Raw genomic sequence first — 19,289 nt, 5'->3', positions numbered from 1 at the left:
GTGTGCTTTTAGAGCCTGAGGTATATTGTACTAGGTTATAGACATGTATTATTAAGTCATTCAAAACACATTTGAGGACTTCCTTTGTGTATGACATTGTACTTTGTATTTTTGGAGCTTCAAAAGCCATAAAAGATGTGGTCAGTCTTGGAACAGTTGAAGAAACAGACATAACCTATATTAAATAATTTAAACAGTTGTTAATTATCATTACCTTATAATTGACGGGTAGAGCCAGAAGTTTTGGGAAAAAAAAAGTTCCCTCACAGTAAGCTTCTGAAAATACTTAACCGGTAATGCTAATTTTATGTTGTTTTGGTCCAAGAACTAAACTTGGCTCACTTAGCAGGTTTTCATGGGAATGTGACAATACCAGCATACGGTGGGAACATGCAGTAGGACATTTTAGTCTGGACAGTGAACCATAACTTTTTTAATTATCATTTTTAGTTTCTGTTGGTCAGATTGGTTTTCCCTTTCTATATGCTGCCCAATGTGTATTAACTGGTGATGTTTCATCCACCATAAAGTCTGCTAAGACAGATTTTAACATTTATGGGTAAGTAGACCATTTTTGCTGATTTAGAATTGGATTTGCAGCATTTTGAATTTCTAATTGAAAATGGTCTTGTGGCTACTTTAGCACCAAACCCCTCTTCATTGAATTTTTTTGGATTTTTCAGAATCTCCTCCCAAAGCATTTTGATTTTTTCAATGTTTTGCTTGAGTCGTGTTTTCTAACTAGGCATACATCATATGTGAACAAACTGACTATATGTAGTAAATAAATGATTTTTATTAATATTCAGAAAGGGAGCAAATAGATACCTAACTGTGAAGAAGAAAGATGGATCAGAAACAACTCATGCAATGATGACCTGTAATTTGACTCATAATACAAAACATGCTGTTAGGAGCCTAATTCAAAGATATCCCATCACCAGTAAAGAGCGTACTGAACTTCTACCTAAAACAGAAAGAGGAAATGTGTTTGCAGTTGAAGCTGGTATGTATTTTCTGGGGAGCTTCCTTGTTTGTCCTATTATTTGATTGGTCTTTTTCCATTTAAAATTTATTTTTAAAAACTGTGATCAAATAAGCTTTCTCAATTTGAATGGTCTGTTAGAAACGATTAAGTTGTGAAAATTTTGGAATGAAACATGTTAAGGCACGTCATGAAGTGAGAAAACAAGTTTTGTTTTAAGTGTCATCATAATGGCTGCCATTTATTGAGCACTTACTGTGTGCTAGGCAGTATACTAAACTATAGAGGGCCTCATTGCAACCCTTGCATGGTAAGAATTTCAATTATTTCACAGGTGAAGAAACTGGGGTTCAGAGAAGTTAAATAAATTGTTCAAGGACATTAAACCAGCCAGTAAACTGCAGAGCTGGGATTTTACTCCAAGGTCTGGACTTTCCTTTTATTACACTGCCATGACATGCTAATGAGTAAGATTTTGAATTAGGGCATTAACTTTTGATAAGAGAAAGTACAGAGGTATCAGTACATTAACTTGATGAAAAGAAGATAAATAATACATTTAGGTTATAAAATGAAGTTGTAATGTCATTGTCTGGAAAAGTAAATTACCTAGTGAGAAGATTATTTATTATCTAAAGTGACAATTTGCATAATATCTATTGTTGGAACTGGTTTGCAGAATGTAGAAAATACATGGTCGTGCTTATCAGGGAATTCAATTTTAGATACACACACAAAAAAATATTTTGAGTTATGTGAAGAATATTCTTTTTTATTTCTGTCTGTTCAGTTAGATGCAGATGTGGCTAAAATGCTCTTATTAGGAAATCTGTTAAGCATTAGGATCTTACATTTACATGTATTATTCTGTTTGATCACATAGTCTTACATGTTTAAACATATAGGTTATGTTTGTGTTTTCATATTGTATATGACAAATTTATGAAGTATAATGCACATTGTTTCCTACTATAAAAGTTTGATTTTCTGTGTCATTATTGATAGAAACAGGCCTGAAAATCATCTTAGGGTATGAAAATTGTTTTTTATTTTTAATGGCTATTGGATGATTAAATTTTGCTCATTTGTAAAAAAAAAAAATGGCCAGAAATATTTGAGAAATTTGCTTTCTAGATGATACTGAAATTTATATCATCTTCTTTAAGAATTTTAGGTATAGGAGTACAATAGTTGAAGGATTGCTTGCTAACTTTATGTAGACGGAGTAGAGAAAAAACACTTGAGCAGAATTACATTGGAAATACTTATTCCTTATATTTCACACCTTTAAAAAAATGTTGATCATAATTTTTTTGTTCTTGTATTCATTTTCAAAGAAAACCGGGAAGTGAGCAAGACAAGTGGGCGACTCAACAATGGCATACCTCAGATTCCAGTGAAAAGAGGGGAATCTGAATTTGATTCTTTCAGACAGTCTCTGCCAGTGTTTGAGAAACAAGAAGAAATTATTAAAATAATTAAGGAAAATAAAGTAGTTTTAATTGTAGGAGAAACTGGGTCTGGAAAGACTACACAGGTTTGTTTCTTCTTTGTGTTTATGGGAGAAAAAAATGTTTTTTTCCTATGTGATAGCTTATATAAAATTTATAGTGCATATATTTTAATGGGAAAAAAAAGCTTCTAGTTTCATGGTTATTTCAGAAATAAATGATTCCTGGGAGTACATTTTCAGCATTTATAAAATGGAAATGTTTTAAATATTTTTATTTAGTTAAATTATCATTGATATACAATCTTATGGTTTCAAATACACAACACAGTGGTTCAACACTTACCCATATTATCAAGTCTTCAGCCACCCATTGTGGACACTATCAACGCAGTAATATGTTATAGAGTTAATCGTATTCTCTGTGCTGTACTAAAGTCCCCATGACCTACCTATACTGTGGTTGCGAATTATAGTGCCCCTTAATCCCCTTCTCGCTCCTCCCCACCCTCTCTAACCCCTCTCCTTTGGTAACTGCTAGTCCCTTCTTGGTGTCTGTGAGACTACTGCTATTTTTTCCTTTTGTTTTGCTTTGTTTTTATACTCCACAAATGAGTGAAATCTTTTTATATTTGTCTTTCTCCACCTAGCTTATTTCACTGAGCATAATATCCTCTAGATCCATCCGTGTTGTTGCAAATGGCAGGATTTCTTTTCCTTTTATGTACCACACCTTCTTTATTCATTCACGTATCGATGGACACTTAGGTTGATTCTGTATCTTGGCTATTGCAAATAGTGCTATGATAAACATAGGGGTGCATGTGTCTTTGAATCTGTGATCTTGTTTTCTTTGGGTAAATTCTTAGGAGGGGAATGGCTGGGTTAAATGGTATTTCTGTTTTTAGTTTTTTGAGGACTCTCCATATTGCTTTGCACAGTAGTTAACACCAATTGACATTCCCACTAACAGTATAGGAGGATTCCCCTTTATCTACATCCTCAGTAGCATCTGTTGTTTCTTGTCTTTTGAATAGCGGCCATCCTAACTGGTGTGAGGTGATATCTCATTGTGGTTTTAATGTGCATTTCCCTGGTGATTAGCAATGTGGAACATCTTTTCATGTGCCTGTTGGCTATTTGTATTTCTTCTTTGGAGAAGTGTCTGCTCAAGTCCTCCACCCATTTTTTTATCATGTTTTTTGAGTGTTGATGCTTATGAGTTCTTTATATACTTTGGATGTTAACCCCTTTTTGGATAAATCGTTTACAAATATATTCTATACTGTAGGATGCCTTTAGTTCCACTGACAGTGTCCTTTGCTGCAGAAGCTTTTTTAGTTTGATGTACTCCCACTTATTCATTTTTTATATTGTTTCCCTTGCCCAAGGAGATGTGCTCAGGAAAAAGTTTCTCATGTTTATATTCCAGAGATTTTTGCCTATTTTCTTCTAAGAGTTTTATGGTTTCATGACTTACATTCAGGTCTTTGATCCATTTCGAGTTTACTTCTCTGTATGGAGTTAGACAATAATCAGTTTCATTCTCTTACATGTAGCTGCCCAGTTTTGCTAACACCAGTTGTTGAAGAGGCTGTCTTTCCCCTATTGTATATCCATGGCTCCTTTATCGTATATTAATTGGCCATATATGCTTGGGTTTATATCTAGGCTCTATTCTGTTCCATTGATGTATGGGTCTATTCTTGTGACAGTACCAAATTGTCTTTATTACTGTGGCTTTGTAGTAGGGCTTGAAGTCAGGGAACATAATCCCCCTAGCTCTATTCTTCCTTCTCAGGATTGCTTTGGCTATTTGGGGTCTTTTGTGGTTCCATATGAATTTTAGAACTATTTGGTCTACTTTGTTGAAGAATGCTGTTGGTATTTTGATAGGGATTGCACTGAATCTGTAAATTGCTTTGGGCAGGGTGACCATTCTGACAATATTAATTCTTCCTATCCATGAGCATGGGATAGATTTTATTTATTGGTGTCTTCCTTAAATTCTTTCCTGAGTGTCTTATAATTTTCAGAGTAAAGGTCTTTCATCTCCTTGGTTAGGTTTCTTCCTAGGTATTTTATTTTTGTTGTAGTTATAAATGAAGCTGTTTTCCTGATTTCCCTTTCTGCTAATTTGTTGTTAGTATATAGAAATGTGATAGATTTCTGTGTATTAATTTTGTATCCTGCAACTTTGCTGAATTCAGTTATTAGTTCTAATAGTTTTTTGGTGGATTCTTTAGGGTTTTCTATGTATAATATCATGTCATCTGCAAATAGTGACAGTTTAACTTCTTCCTTACCAGTTTGAATGCCTTTTATCTCCTTGTGTTGTCTGATTGCCGTGGCCAGGACCTCCAGTACTATGTTGAATAAAAGTGGTGAGAGTGGACATTCTTGTCTTGTTAACAGATCTTAGAGGAAATGCTTTCAGCTTTTACTATTAAGTATGATGTTTGTTGTGGGTTTGTCATATATGGCCTTTATTATGTTGAGGTATATAACCCTTTATACCCATTTTGTTGAGTTTTTATCATGAGTGGATGTTGAATTTTGTCAAGTGCTTTTTAGCATCTATTGAGATGATCGTGTGATTTTTGTGCTTTTTGTTGATGGTGGTGTATGATATTGATTGATTTACAGTATTGTACCCTGCTTGCCTATGTGGAATAAATCCCACTTGGTCATGATGGATGATCTTTTTGATGTATTTTTGTATTTGGTTTGCTAATATTTTGTTGAGGATTTTTGCATCTATGTTCATTAGAGATATTGGTCTATAATATTTTCTTTTATTTGTGGTGTCTTTGTTTGGTTTTGGTATGATGCCGGCCTCATACAGTGAGTTTGGAAGTATTCCTTACTGTCCTACTTTTGGAATACTTTAAGAAGGATGGGTATTAAAAAACAAAAAAGAAGGATGGGTATTAGGTCTTCTCTAAATGTTTGAGAAAATTCAGTCATGAAACTGTCTGTTCCGGAATTTGGTTTTTAAGTAGTTTTTTGATTACCAGTTTCATTTAATTGCTGGTAATTGGTCTGTTCAAATTTTCTGTCTCTTCCTGGGTCAGTCTTGAAAGGTTGTACTTCTTTAGAAAGTTGTCCTTTTCTTCTAGGTTGTCCAATTTACTGGCAAATAATTTTTTCATAGTGTTCTTATAATTCTTTTTATATCTCTGGTATCTGTTGTGATTATTGCTTCTTTGTTCCTGATTCTGTTTATTATGTATACATTCTCTTTTTGTCTTGGTAAGTCTGGCTGGGGGTTTGTCTATTTTTTGTATTTTTCTCAGAGAATCAGCTCCTGATTTCATTGATTCTTTCTATTGTTTCATTCTTCTCAATTTTATTTTATTTCTGCTGTGATCTCCTCCTGCTGACTTTGGCTTTTATTAGTTCTTTTTCTGATTTCTTTAGTTGTGATTTTAGACTGCTTGTTTGGGATTGCTCTTTTTTCTTGACATAAGCCTGTATTGCTATGTACTTTCCTCTTAGATGGCCTTCACTGCATCCCACAGGTTTTGGGCTATTGAGTTGTTGTTTTCATTTGTCTTCACGTATTTCTTGATCTCTATTTTAATTTGTTCATTGATCCATTGATTATTTAGAAGCATGTTGTTTAGCCTCCATGTGTTTGTAGGATTTTTGTTTTCTTTGAGTAAGTGATTTCTAGTTTCATACCATTGTGGTCTGAGAAGCTGCTTGATAAAATTTCAATTTTTTTGAATTTATTGAGGGTCTTTTTGTGGGCTAATATGTGATCTGTTCTGAAATATGCTCCATGTACACTTGAGAAGAATGTGTATCCTGCAGCTTTTGGATGGATCTGTTAGGTCCATCTGTTCTAATATATTGTTCAATGCCTCTGTTTTCTTACTTATTTTCTGTGTGGTCGATCTGTCCATTGGTGTGAGTGGTGTGTTAATGTCTGCTAAAATGCTCCGTTGCAGTCTCTTTCCCCCTTTAATTCTGTTAGTATTTGTTTTAATATTTAGGTGCTCTTAAATTGGGTTTGTAGACATAAACATTTATTTTTTTATTTATTTTTAATTTTTTATTAAGGTATTATTGATATACACTCTTATGAAGGTTTCACATGAAAAAACAATGTGGTTACTACATTTACCCATATTATCAAGTCCCCACCCATACTCCAATGCAGTCACTGTCCATCAGTGCAGCAAGATGCCACAGATCCATTATGTGCCTTCTCTGTGCTACACTATAAACATTTATTTTTAAACTAGTACATTGGATATTGATTTAAATAGAGGTGAGGATGTTTTGGCATCATGGAAGGAACATGGACTTTGACCTTCAGTTCAAATTCCAATTTCCTCATTTACTGATGTGAGGTTTTAGGCTAGTCTTTAAGCCTATGTGATTCAGAGACCTCATTTGTAAAATGGAACTAATGATTGCTAACATTCAGGGTGAAGTTAGATGTCTGTAAAGTGCCTAATATAGTGTTTTGTGTATAGCAGCTATATTAAAAGCAATAATAGTAACAAGAAATTTTTATAAAGTTAACTATAGAGTGGAATTAGTATTTGGATGTTTAGAATCAAAGTACTTCATTATTTTAAAGTTTCACTTATAGATGACAGATTGGAAGTAAGTATGGCACAATCATATGACCTTTTTTTTATGTTTGTATGAAAGTCGGATTTTATTTTATTTTGCTGTGACCTTTTCTTGTTTGTGTTTTACGTGTTAGCTGTTAAAATAGTAGAATTACTTTGTTTCTGATAGAGGTTCAGATAGAATTTGAATCTTGCATTTGATAATTGCTTTAGATTTCCTGTGGTTTTATTGGTTGGTTTAATAAATTTAGTAGGTAAGACAAGATGGTAGGAGAGGTTAACTATGAATATTACCAAGTATTTACTTGTAGGACTCAGCCATTTTCACTGAAATATAACTCTATCTCTAAAAAACTGAGCCTGTAAAACTAAATAATTAAAAACATGATGAAATTTTTATCTGAAGACAATATATAAGATTTCCTTCACCATGAGTCCTTTTATGATTAAGTGAAATTCCATGGAGTCACACCAAAGAATCTGTCAGGTTGTCTTAGATTGTTATAACTGTTTTAGGATTAGAGTATATTTTGCCAGTAGATGTTAACTGTAGCAGTTCCAATTATATTAAATAGAGATTATGAAAAAAAAATTTTTATTTTGGTATCATTAATGTACAATTACATGAGCAATATTATGGTTACTAGACTCCCCCCATTATCAAGTCCCCACCACATACCCCATTACAGTCACTGTCCATCAATGTAGTAAGATGCTATAGAATCACTGCTTGTCTTCTCTGTGCTATACTGCCTTCCCTGTGCCCTCCCCCCTACATTATGTGTGCTAATCGTAATGCCCCTTTTTCCCCCTTATCCCTCCCTTCCCACCCATCCTCCCCAGTCCCTTTTCCTTTGGTAACTGTTAGTCCATTCTTGGGTTCTGTGAGTCTGCTGCTGTTTTGTTCCTTCAGTTTTTGCTTTGTTCTTATACTCCATAGATGAATGAAATCATCTGATACTTGTCTTTCTCTGCCTGACTTATTTCACTGAGCATAATACCCTCTAGCTCCATCCATGTTGTTGCAAATGGTAGAAGTTGTTTTCTTCTTATGGCTGAATAATATTCCATTGTGTATATGTACCATCTCTTCTTTATTCATTCATCTACTGATGGACACTTAGGTTGCTTCCATTTCTTGGCTATTGTGAATAGTGCTGCAATAAACATAGGGGTGTATATGTCTTTTTGAAATTGGTCTCCTGCATTTTTAGGGTAAATTCTTAGGAATGGAATTCCTGGGTCAAATGGTATTTCTATTTTTAGTTTTTTGAAGAACCTCCATACTGCTTTCTGCAATGGTTGAACTAATTTACATTCCCACCAGCAGTGTAGGAGGGTTCCCCTTTCTCCACATCCTTGCCAGCATTTGTTGCTGTTTGTCTTTTGGTGGTGGATGGAAGTTTTGATTAATATAATAAATATGTTTTTATTAAAATTATTTGAATGTCCTCATGATGTTTATATATTGGAATTATATATATCTATTTTCACAATTATGTATGTATATCATTTTGTTAGGTATGAGAAGAAATTTGAGAATTTAATTATGCTCTTTGCTTTTCAAAAAGATACTTAATAGAATGGGCTTAAATTTAAATAATTGTATCTTGTTCAAGGAGTTAAATGACTAATGTTTCTGTTCTATGAAATATAAATATAACAATTTGAAGTTAATATCAGTAAGTTTCATATTGTCATTAGGTATTTAGGAAGTTAAGTGCCTTTTGAATTTTCATGTTCATTATTCATATTCACTGTGTAAAACTCAGACCTTATAGAAAACATTTAATAGAAGAATATATATAGTACGTAGAAAGTGAAATATTTATAATTCTCTTGCTACTTTCTCCATCAGAAACTTGAAGTATGTATTTCTGTTCTTTTTTTTTGCGTGGTGAGAACATCTGTCTTTGTTTTGTTTTTATTCTCCTCATAGCACTGATACACAGTTTTTTTTAACACAAAGGTAGAATAATATACAGACATTTTGCATCTTGCTTTTTTTCTTTTAATATGTATTGTGTATTTTTCTATGTTGGTACCTACAGATGTGCTTATTTTTAAAGCAATTTTATACTATTGCTGAAAATTTTTATAGTAACAATGATAAAAAATGACAATTTGTTGTGTATTAGACTTTTACAAGAGTAATCTCATTTAAACCTCTGAAAATTCCCAACATATGTAGGATCTTTATTTTCTCTTTTTACAGATGAGGAATAAAAACTAAAATTTACAGATAATCCAAGTTCACATAGCTAGGAAGTGCAGGGCAGGAATCATATTGTTGTACTTAGAATTCTTAGGTTGTATCGTAATATTTCTTTGCTACTATGTGGGAGTATTTTAATAGGATAAACTCTTAGAAGTGGAAATGCTGGATCAAGAATGTAGCCGTTAAAATTTTAATGGCTAAGTTAACTAGTTATTGTTTGTTAACTCAGAAAAGAGTTACTGTATTAAAATAGTATTGAATATATTCAAAGTTCCCATTTCCCTAAAGCTTGGGCAACAATGGATATAATTTTTTTTTACCTTTATCAATCTTATAAGCAAAAAATAATGTTTCAATGTGCATTTTCTTGATTCTTAGCGTTGAGTAGTCTTTCATTTGCTTACTATCTATTAATATTTCGAGTTGCTTATTTATGCCTTACTTTTCTTTTGGCTTAACAATTTTTGATTTATATTTAATAGTTCTTTATGTATTATGGATACATGCCTGTTTTCTGTTAGAGATCTTAAAAATAATTTCTCCCAATTTTTTTGTTTGGTTTTTAGCTTTGTTTGTGCTATCTTGTTTTAGTGGTTTTGCATTCTTGTTTAGTCAAATCTTCAATCTATTTTTTAGGACTTTGAGCCATGCTAACAAAATTATTTCCAAGATTAAAATATCTTTTTTGCTCTAATATTTACATATTTGTAGTTTTAAAAATCCATCCAAAATTTATTCAATTTTATCATACTAGGTAGAAATTTTACTGTTTTCCTCATATTACTATCTAGTTGTTCCAATATAATTTTTAATTATCCTTTCCACTCTGATTTATAATACCATTTTTGATCAAATACTAAGTTTCTGTAATACCTGGGCATTTTTCTGGAATTTTTGTTATGTCTTTATCTGTTTCTGTACCAGAATCCCACTTTTGCTTTTTTGTAGTTTTATCGTATGTAGCATAATACTCCTCTTCATTGTCTTTTCCTTTTAAATATTTCTTAGTTTGTGTTCAATTATGTTTCTGGATGAACTAGTCAAGTTAAAAAAAATCCTAGAGGCTAAGACATGCATGTAAAGGTGCTCTCTCACTCAAAGAAATTAAAATGAAAGAATTATTTTCAACTATCAGATTGGTAGAAATTAAAAAACTGATATCCAGTATTTGCAATGTGGTAGGAAAACAGCATTTTCTGCTTTGATGGTAGGAGTATAAATTGTTTTGGAGGATGATTTGGTAATTTCCTACCCAAATTAAACTTAGATATTCTTCAGCTTAGGATATATATTTATTTATATTTTTCTTTGCAAAAGTATGTGAAGATAGATGTTCTTCACTGTGGCAGTCTCTATAATAGCAAACAATAGCATCAATAATAACCTAAAAAAACTGGAAATCATTTAATGTGTAGCTGTATCTGTTAAATTATAGCACATCCCTAGAATGGAATATTCATCTGTTAAAATGGATTAGGTAGATCTGATGTGTTAAGCAAAATATGAAAATTAGAAACATTAAGTGTAATAATTTGTGTGAATAAAAACCTATTTATATAATCAATATTCTAAATTGTATAAACATTTTTTTTCCTTGAAAGATTTCATAAGAAGCTAACAGTAGTTGCTTTTATGGGGAGGAATATTGGTTGAGGAATATTGGTTAGAGAAGACTTTTACTTTTTATTTTAAATCTTTCTGGCCTGTTTGAATTTACGTACAGAAAAGTACCTGCAATCTATTAGGCTATTTTTTCATGACTAAAAAAATCACAGTGAAATTTTGATTGTTGTTTCATTGACTTTACAGAGTAATACAGGGAGAGTTGACATTTTTGCAATATTGATTATTCCCATTCAAGAATGTCATATTTATATATTCAGATATTTTATGCTTTTCTGTAGTATTTTATAGTCTTCTTTTTGTAATCCTTAACTATTTCTTTATGAATTTGGTTTTCCATATTTTAGCTTAGCTGCTATTGTGAACAGGGTATTTTTTTTCATTGAAATATCGTTGATATGCAACCTTATGTTGGCTTCAAATATACAACACAGTGGTTCAACAGTTACCCATATTATTAAATCGTCACCCCCTCTAGTGTGGTCATTATCAATGTAGTAATATGTTACAGAGTCATTAACTGTATTCTCTGTGCTGTACTACTGTCCCCATCATTGACCTATATTGTGATTGTGAATTATTGTGCCTCTTAAGCCGCTTCCTCCTCCCCTCAACCTTCCCCCCAGGTGTCTATGAGTCTACTTTGTTCCCTCTGTTTTGCTTTGTTTTTATACTCCACAAATAAATGAAACCATTTGGTACTTGTCTTTCTCCCCCTGACTTATTTCACTGAGCATAATACTTGCAGTTGTTGCAAATGAGAGGATTTCTTTTCTCTTTATGGTTGGCTGAATAATATTCTATTGTGTGTATCTACCACATCTTCTTTATCCATTCCTCTGCAGATGGACATTTAGGTTGTTTCCATATCTTGGCTATTTTAAACAGTGCTGCAGTAAACAAAGGGGTGCATATGTCTTTTTGAATCAGGGATTTTGTTTTCTGTAGGTAAATTCCTGGGAGTGGAATTGCTGGGTCAAATGGTATTTCTATTTTTAGTTTTTGAGGAACCTCCATATTGCTTTTCACAGTGGCTGCACCAGTTGACATTCCCACCATCAATGTAGGCGGGTTCCTCTTTGTCCACATCCTCACCAGCATTTGTTATTTCTTGTCTTTTGGACAGTGGCCATCCTAACTGGTGTGAAAAGGGTCTTTTTAAATTACATTTTCTGGCTGTATTATTAGTTATGTGAAAGCTGTTGATCTTACAAATATATTATGTGTGGACATGTTACAGAACTTTTTCAGTTCTAATACTTTTTCCATTGTTACTGGTTTGGGTTTTCTGGATATGCAATCATGTCATTTTATAGTACTTCAAAACTTTTGTTTCAGATTCCTCAGTTCCTTTTAGATGATTGCTTTGAAAATGGTATACCCTGCCGTATATTTTGTACTCAACCAAGACGATTAGCAGCTATTGCTGTGGCCGAAAGAGTTGCTGCAGAGAGGAAAGAAAAGATTGGGCAAACAATTGGTTACCAGATCCGATTAGAAAGCAGGTAAAGACGATTCTCCTGTCGCCTTTAATCATTCTTAGGAAAGACTAAATATTTATATTTCACTAAATATAGGGAATGTGTTAGTTGAAAAGTTAGATGATCATTTTGCTCCAGGTAAGTCTATGACAGGACATTGAGGTTATGTCTTAGTGTGGTTTTGAATAAATAGTTTAAGGAAGAGTAAGGGCCATAGATAAAAACCCCGTTTTACAGTTTCATGATCAGGTACAAATTATTTTACCTCATTGAGCCTTAGTTTTCTCACATATAAAATGGGGCTAATAAAAGCATCAGAGCACAGGTTTGGTGTAGAGTTTATAGGAAGTAATCAATAAATGTTAGTGACTAAATTGATTAGTTTTAGTAGTAGTCGTACCTTCTTGTTAAGTAGTACTATTGCTTTGTTCTCAATAGTTTGGATACAGTAATTCAAAAAACTGATCTCATTTATGATATATATTTTTTCTCAAGTAAAAAATATTTAAGGTCTTAAAAAAATCTATGGTTCTTTTATCAATTAATGAAAGGCTGTTGGTAATAAAAATGTTGTGAGATTGTCAGGCGTAAAGTACATATTTCCATAACTTTGTTAAGAAAGCATACATACCAGTACACTATTAATAACTTTAACGTTTATTGAAGTACATTTGAGACTAGCATTTAATGTGATCATGTTTTAATTACATATAAGATTTGTAATTGTGCACTTTATTTTTATTTTCTAAAAAGGGTTTCTCCAAAGACACTTCTGACATTTTGCACTAATGGGGTATTGCTTCGTACATTGATGGCAGGAGACAGTACATTGTCAACTGTGACACATGTTATTATGGTAAGAATATTGCTGAATTTGTCATAAATAACTCAGATTGCTTAAAATTTAAATATATCATTGTTTTTAGGATAGGGTATAAATGAATCATTTTGTGTTTTTGAACAGGTTATTATAATCAAGTTACTTCTTATTCCCTATAGTTATTAGAAATAAATGCTTTGTATTAAATAAAGTTATTACTATCAGGTTTTATGAGGAAAAATAAAATAACTACGTAGCTTTTAAATAAGTGCCTTTTGTTTATGAAAATGATAGATTTACTTAGAGTTCTCCAGAATGGTGAAAGTTTTCTTTTTTTCTGCCTTAGTCATCTGATTCCTGTTAGCTAACATGTTATTTCCCAGTCTTGGGGCATACTTTATAGTAATTTAACTTCATGGTTAAGCTGCTAAATTAACTAGCTGCTGATCAAGTGAGTATATGAACTGATCAACTGACTTATAAATAATTTTAAGCTTTTATCCAGTTTGTGTCTGAGAAAAATTAGGTTAAGTTGTTATAAGCTTGCTATAAGTAGCTTTTAGAAACTTACTAATTTTGTACAAGGGTTCACCTGAACCGTGATGCTAACAGAAGCATATTTAAATAGATTTTGCATATATCAAAGTACTTTAAATTAGGCACCACTAATTCAGAATTTATTATAGTTTGTGTGGTTTTATATTCTGTGAAAGAAAGGGCAGTGCTTTGTTACCCACAACAGGTTGTTAATGTCTGATTATTTCTGAATTGTCCATAAGACAGAACTTTCACTTATTTGCCTTGTCCATATTTAATTTGAGTTAGTATAAAACCCAGTAGCTCCACAATTTTAAAGACTTGGTATCCTTAATATTTTAATTGTTCCTTGTTTGTTTGTTTGCTTACTGCAGGATGAAGTACATGAAAGGGATCGATTTAGCGATGTTTTACTCACAAAGTTAAGAGATTTGTTGCAAAAGCACCCAACTTTGAAACTAATTCTTTCTAGTGCTGCGTTGGATATAAATCTTTTTACAAGATATTTTGGAAGTTGTCCAGTAATATATAGTAAGTTAAATTATCAGATTTCTTCGAGGATTTTTAAGAAAGAATGCTTTTTGGCATGATTATGTTTTTTGTAATGGGAATTGGGGAATGTTCTGAAGTAGAGGGCATCCATTTCTGTTTCCTCAGAGATATACTTAATCAGTTGTGTATAATATCATCCTCTCCTTTTCCATCTACAACTCTTTGGTATTGTGTCGTGAGCCCAGTTCTCTTTATTTTGGCCTGTATTCCCTTTTAAATTCTGTGCTATAGCTTCTCCTTTTTTGCTAGACTCCTTGAAAGAGCAATTGACACTCCCATGTTAACTTCCCATATACTTACGAATATATGCTGCCATGTAATTTTTGTCCTTGTCCTTTAATCAGAACTGTTTTGCCACCAATCTTTAAACACTATGAAATTCCTCTTCAAAAATTGAAAAGGTTGTGTGTGTTCACCTCAGTGGTATAGTGTAAACATATGAAGGAAAAAAGTTCACAATTGCCTCATCCTCTTTTTATTTCATGTCTTACTTTCCTGAAATTACTTGATGTTAAAGCCTATTGTATATCCTTTCTCAACTGTATCCATGCTCATGCAACATATGCAAATATATACATGTATTTTGGGTTTACAGAAATTAGGGTTACAAAACAAGCATGTACCTTATACAATAGTTTGCAGTTTACTTTATTCAAATGATAGTACATCATGAACAGTCCTCCAGGTCAGTAGCTCTAGCTGTAGTTCATTATTTTAAGTGGCTGCATTACTATTTCAATATGCCATGATTTGTTTAACTGTTTCTCTGATGTTTGGACATGCAGATTGGTTCTAGATCCTCCCTTCCCTCCACCATAAACAGTGCTGTAATGAACATCCTTGTATATATATCCTTACATACTGGTGCTCTTATTTCTAAGGATAGATTCCTGAAAGTGAAATTGTTGAGTAAATGAGTATTTATTTTAATTTTAACAGGTTTTGCCATTGCACTTTCTCAAAATTATTCAGATTTTTGCAGTGTATGGGGCTGTTGATTTGTGCATTCTTACCAGTATTGTTTTGATACTGATTTAATTGCCAAGTCTATTATTTAAATTTTATTTAAAAATCTTAAATTTTCTCTAGTTATTTCTCATGGTTGCCTCCCACTTTTTTTAACGAAATGCTCAGATCCCATAATTGTTTGGCAGCACTGCCTCCTATGTCTTGTTCTGTATTATAAACTGTACTTTTATGATCTCCTTTGTGGGCTTCTTTTGCATGGTGCTTAAATACTGGTATTTTTCTAGGATTATTCCCTTGATTCATTTTTTTCCCCTCTTACTTACTCATCTTCCCTTCCACTCTTCCTTTCTTTGTTTTTCCTCCTCTTCTCTACGCTGTACCTTTCTAGGTACTTGGGGGGGGGTGCATAGTTAGTTTCACTGGAAGCTCTCATTTGTGCCCTTGGCTTCTGTTCTCTCTTTATCCCAATGACTCCTGAATCTCTTCTTCCAATTCACACTGTTCTCCAGAGTTTTGGACTTAGATATCTTATAAGCAGTTCACTTCTACTGTGTCCCAAATTGAATGATGAATCTTTGCTACAGAATGTACTTCTCCTGTGTTGCCTGTTCTGGTTAATCACACCATCAACCTAGTCACCTAAGTCACAAACCTATAAGTCTTTCTTCTCATAATATTCTTGGAAAAGGCACATAAAATGTATACATTTGCTAATTGAAAGCTTGTTTTGGCACCTCACACTTGCCATGTCTAAAACCAAATCCCAACTCCTGCCTTTGCCTCTTTAAACTTCCTTCATTACCTCAGAGAATGACACCATCTCCCCAGTTTTGAAAGCCAGATGTCCAAGAACTGTGGACCCTTCCTTAACATTCCTCCATAGCCAGTCTAGTGCTGAGTTTTGTGTTTACTTCCTGACTGTCTCTAGAGTTTGTCTCTTTTCCATTTTTACTATCACCAGTCTGATTCAAGTTATTTTCCTCTTTTTCCTGAACTTGTGGAACAGCTCGTACCTTGTCTATTCCATCCATTCTGTTCTCTTTTAGATCAGTTTTCCCATTGCAGCCAGAGTGGTCTTTTTTGAGGTGGAATTCTAATGATGTTGAATACTCTCTTGAGCTTAAAACCCCCTCTCCCACCATATTCCAACTAAGGTAGCCCTTTAATTTCTTGAAAACATCATGCTCTGTCCCACCATAGGGTCTTCGTATGTGCTGCTTTTTCTTCATTGTACACTCTTTCCTTTCCAGGTAGCTCAACTATTTTGTTTACCCCCTTCTCTTGGTCCTCTTCTTCTCAGTGAGCATGCTTTTTTGTAATGGGAATTGACTCAGTCCAATCCCCCCATTATGTACTGTCATGGTATTTTTTTTTTTTTTTGAGAGGGCATCTCTCATATTTATTGATCAAATGGTTGTTAACAACAATAAAATTCAGTATAGGGGGGTCAACGCTCAATGTACAATCATTAATCCATCTCAAGCCTAATTCTCGTCAGTCTCCAATCTTCTGAAGCATAACGAACAAGTTCTTACATGGTGAACGAATTCTTACAGAGTGAATAAATTCTTACATGGTGAACAGTACAAGGGCATTCATCACAGAAACTTTCGGTTTTGATCATGCAATATGACCTATAAACCATCAGGTCAAATATGAATATTCATTTGATTTTTGTACTTGATTTATATGTTGATCCCACATTTCTCCTATTATTATTATTATTTTTATTTTTAATAAAATGCTGAAGTGGTAGGTAGATGCAAGATAAAGGTAGAAAACATAGTTTAGTGCTGTAAGAAGGCAAATGTAGATGATCAGATGATCAGGTGTGTGCCTATGGACTAAGTATTAATCCAGGCTAGACAAGGGCAGCAAGACATCCACGGATGCAGAAGATTTCTCTCAAAGCAGGGGGGGGTGAGGTTCTGAGCCTCACCTCTGTTGATCCCCAAATTCTCACCTGATGGCCCCCCTGCGACTGTGCCTGTCTTAGGTTGTTCCTCCCTTGAGGAATCTTACCCGTCTCTGGCTAACCAGTCATCTTCCGGGGCCATACAGGGAAATGTAAAGTTGGTAAGTGAGAGAGAAGCCATATTGTTTGCAAAGGTTAGCTTTTTACTTCTTTGCAGATTTATGCCTTGTGGCTTCTATGCCCAGCACTTGTCTCGAGGTATCTTTACCACCTGGAGGAATTATGATACTCGGTAAATTCGATATGAGGCACGAATTCTATTTAAGGGTTGTAATTAGGAAGGAAGAAGAAAAGCTATACATGTAGCATATGAAGGAAACATGGGAGGATTGATTATTTCTTTGACATATCTTCTTGTAGAGTACCTTAAGTATGTATAGGTTTTAAACTACTAATTTGCACACACATATTAACATAATAGGAATACGGTGACATAAACAAAGCAAATCTATAATTACCATCCATCTCCAGTGAAGCCAAGAAAACCATTTAGGCACCCTAGGCATTTGTGAAAATTTATCTATGATATGATGGATATTGTCCAACTGTACTTGAACCATCAGACAAATTAAAGCAGCCCATTTCTGGGATCTGTTCACATCCCATATGTTCTTTTAACCGTAGATAGTCTATAGTCATGAGATTTTGGGGTGCTACAACTTGCACCCCTCCCAACTCCTGGTTGAGTTCCAACAGTACAGATCCGGTCAAATTCGTTGTCTCACTGTATGCACATGCCAGCCTAGACATCTCCCTCCTCATTCCTATGGCAAGTCCAGGAGACGGTGGGCTGGATGCAGCCACAACCGCAGCATCATCCGGATCCCTGTGGAGGCTTTTTGATGATCATCCCCCGGCACAAGTCCTCCAGAGAGTGCTGATGCCGGAAGCTCCTCCTCATATCGTATCTTAGTTCATTTTCTGGGTATCCAAGCTAGGCCTTGATCTTCTGCATAGAAACAAACAGACCCTTTGCCCACACTTTGACATGCCCTCTATACCACTGTGCAGAACTCATTGGAGGTCAGCACACAGTAACTGCATTTTTTTTTTTTTTTTAAATTAAGAGAAAGGAATATTATCAGAAAAGAGTACCTCCATAGCTGATCATCTGACACCCTTTAAGTGATCAACATTAAGGATATTTAAAGCATGCGTTGATCTTTGATTTACCAATAGTTTTATCCTGTTAAGGAGTAATCCCCCTTTTCTTTCTTTCTTTCTTTCTTTTTTTTTTTTTAATTTTTAATCTACACTTACATGAAGAATACTATGTTTACTATGCTCTCCCCTATATCAGGTCCCCCCTAACAACCACATTACGGTTACTGTCCATCAGCTTAGCAAAATGTTGTAGAGTCACTACTTGTCCTCTCTGTGTTGTGCAGCCCACCCTCCCCTTTCTCCCTCCCCCCCATGCATGCTAATCTTAATATCCCCCTTCTTCTTCCCCCCCCTTATCCCTCCCTGCCCACCCATCCTCCCCAGTTCCTTTCCCTTTGGTACCTGTTAGTCCATTTTTGGGTTCTGTAATTCTGCTGCTGTTTTGTTCTTCAGTTTTTCCTTTGTTCCTATACTCCTCAGATGAGTGAAATCATTTGGTATTTCTCTTTCTCCGCTTGGCTTATTTCACTGAGCATAATACTCTCCAGCTCCATCCATGTTGCTGCAAATGGTTGGATTTTTCCACTTCTTATGGCTGAGTAGTATTCCATTGTGTATATGTACCACATCTTCTTTATCCATTCATCTACTGATGGACATTTAGGTTGCTTCCAATTCTTGGCTATTGTAAATAGTGCTGCGATAAACATAGGAGTGCATCTGTCTTTCTCAAACTTGATTGCTGCGTTCTTAGGGTAAATTCCTACCTCTGCCCATTTTTTATTGGGTTATTTGTTTTTTGTTTGTTGAGGCGTGTGATCTCTTTATATATTCTGGACGTCAAGCCTTTATTGGATCTGTCATTTTCAAATATATTCTCCCATACTGTAGGGTTCCTTTTTGTTCTATTGATGGTGTCTTTCGCTGTACAGAAGCTTTTCAGCTTAATGTAGTCCCACTTGCTCATTTTTGCTGTTGTTTTCCTTGCC

At 34.1% G+C, this 19,289-nt stretch overlaps 1 protein-coding gene across 3 annotated transcripts in view; it reads left to right on the top strand.

The window, feature by feature from the left end:
- Positions 1 to 19,289, top strand: part of YTHDC2 (YTH N6-methyladenosine RNA binding protein C2) — a 132,354-nt gene that overhangs the window by 8,479 nt on the left and 104,586 nt on the right. For 2 of the 3 annotated variants that reach the window (XR_012124829.1, XM_073221099.1), the window contains exons 3-7: positions 810 to 1,006; positions 2,323 to 2,522; positions 12,201 to 12,367; positions 13,097 to 13,199; positions 14,075 to 14,231. Coding sequence is in view for 2 of the 3 variants with exons in the window: in XM_073221099.1 (XP_073077200.1) it covers positions 810 to 1,006; positions 2,323 to 2,522; positions 12,201 to 12,367; positions 13,097 to 13,199; positions 14,075 to 14,231 (824 nt within the window). In the remaining variant the exon portion in view is untranslated. The remainder of the gene's footprint in view (positions 1 to 809; positions 1,007 to 2,322; positions 2,523 to 12,200; positions 12,368 to 13,096; positions 13,200 to 14,074; positions 14,232 to 19,289) is intronic. The other variant, XM_037017222.2, reaches the window with a different exon arrangement.

The sequence above is a fragment of the Manis javanica genome, chromosome 14 (assembly GCF_040802235.1).
Source record: "Manis javanica isolate MJ-LG chromosome 14, MJ_LKY, whole genome shotgun sequence".
Lineage (NCBI taxonomy): Eukaryota > Metazoa > Chordata > Mammalia > Pholidota > Manidae > Manis > Manis javanica.
Note: the sequence above shows the minus strand (reverse complement) of the source record. Positions and strands in the feature narration are given on the sequence as shown.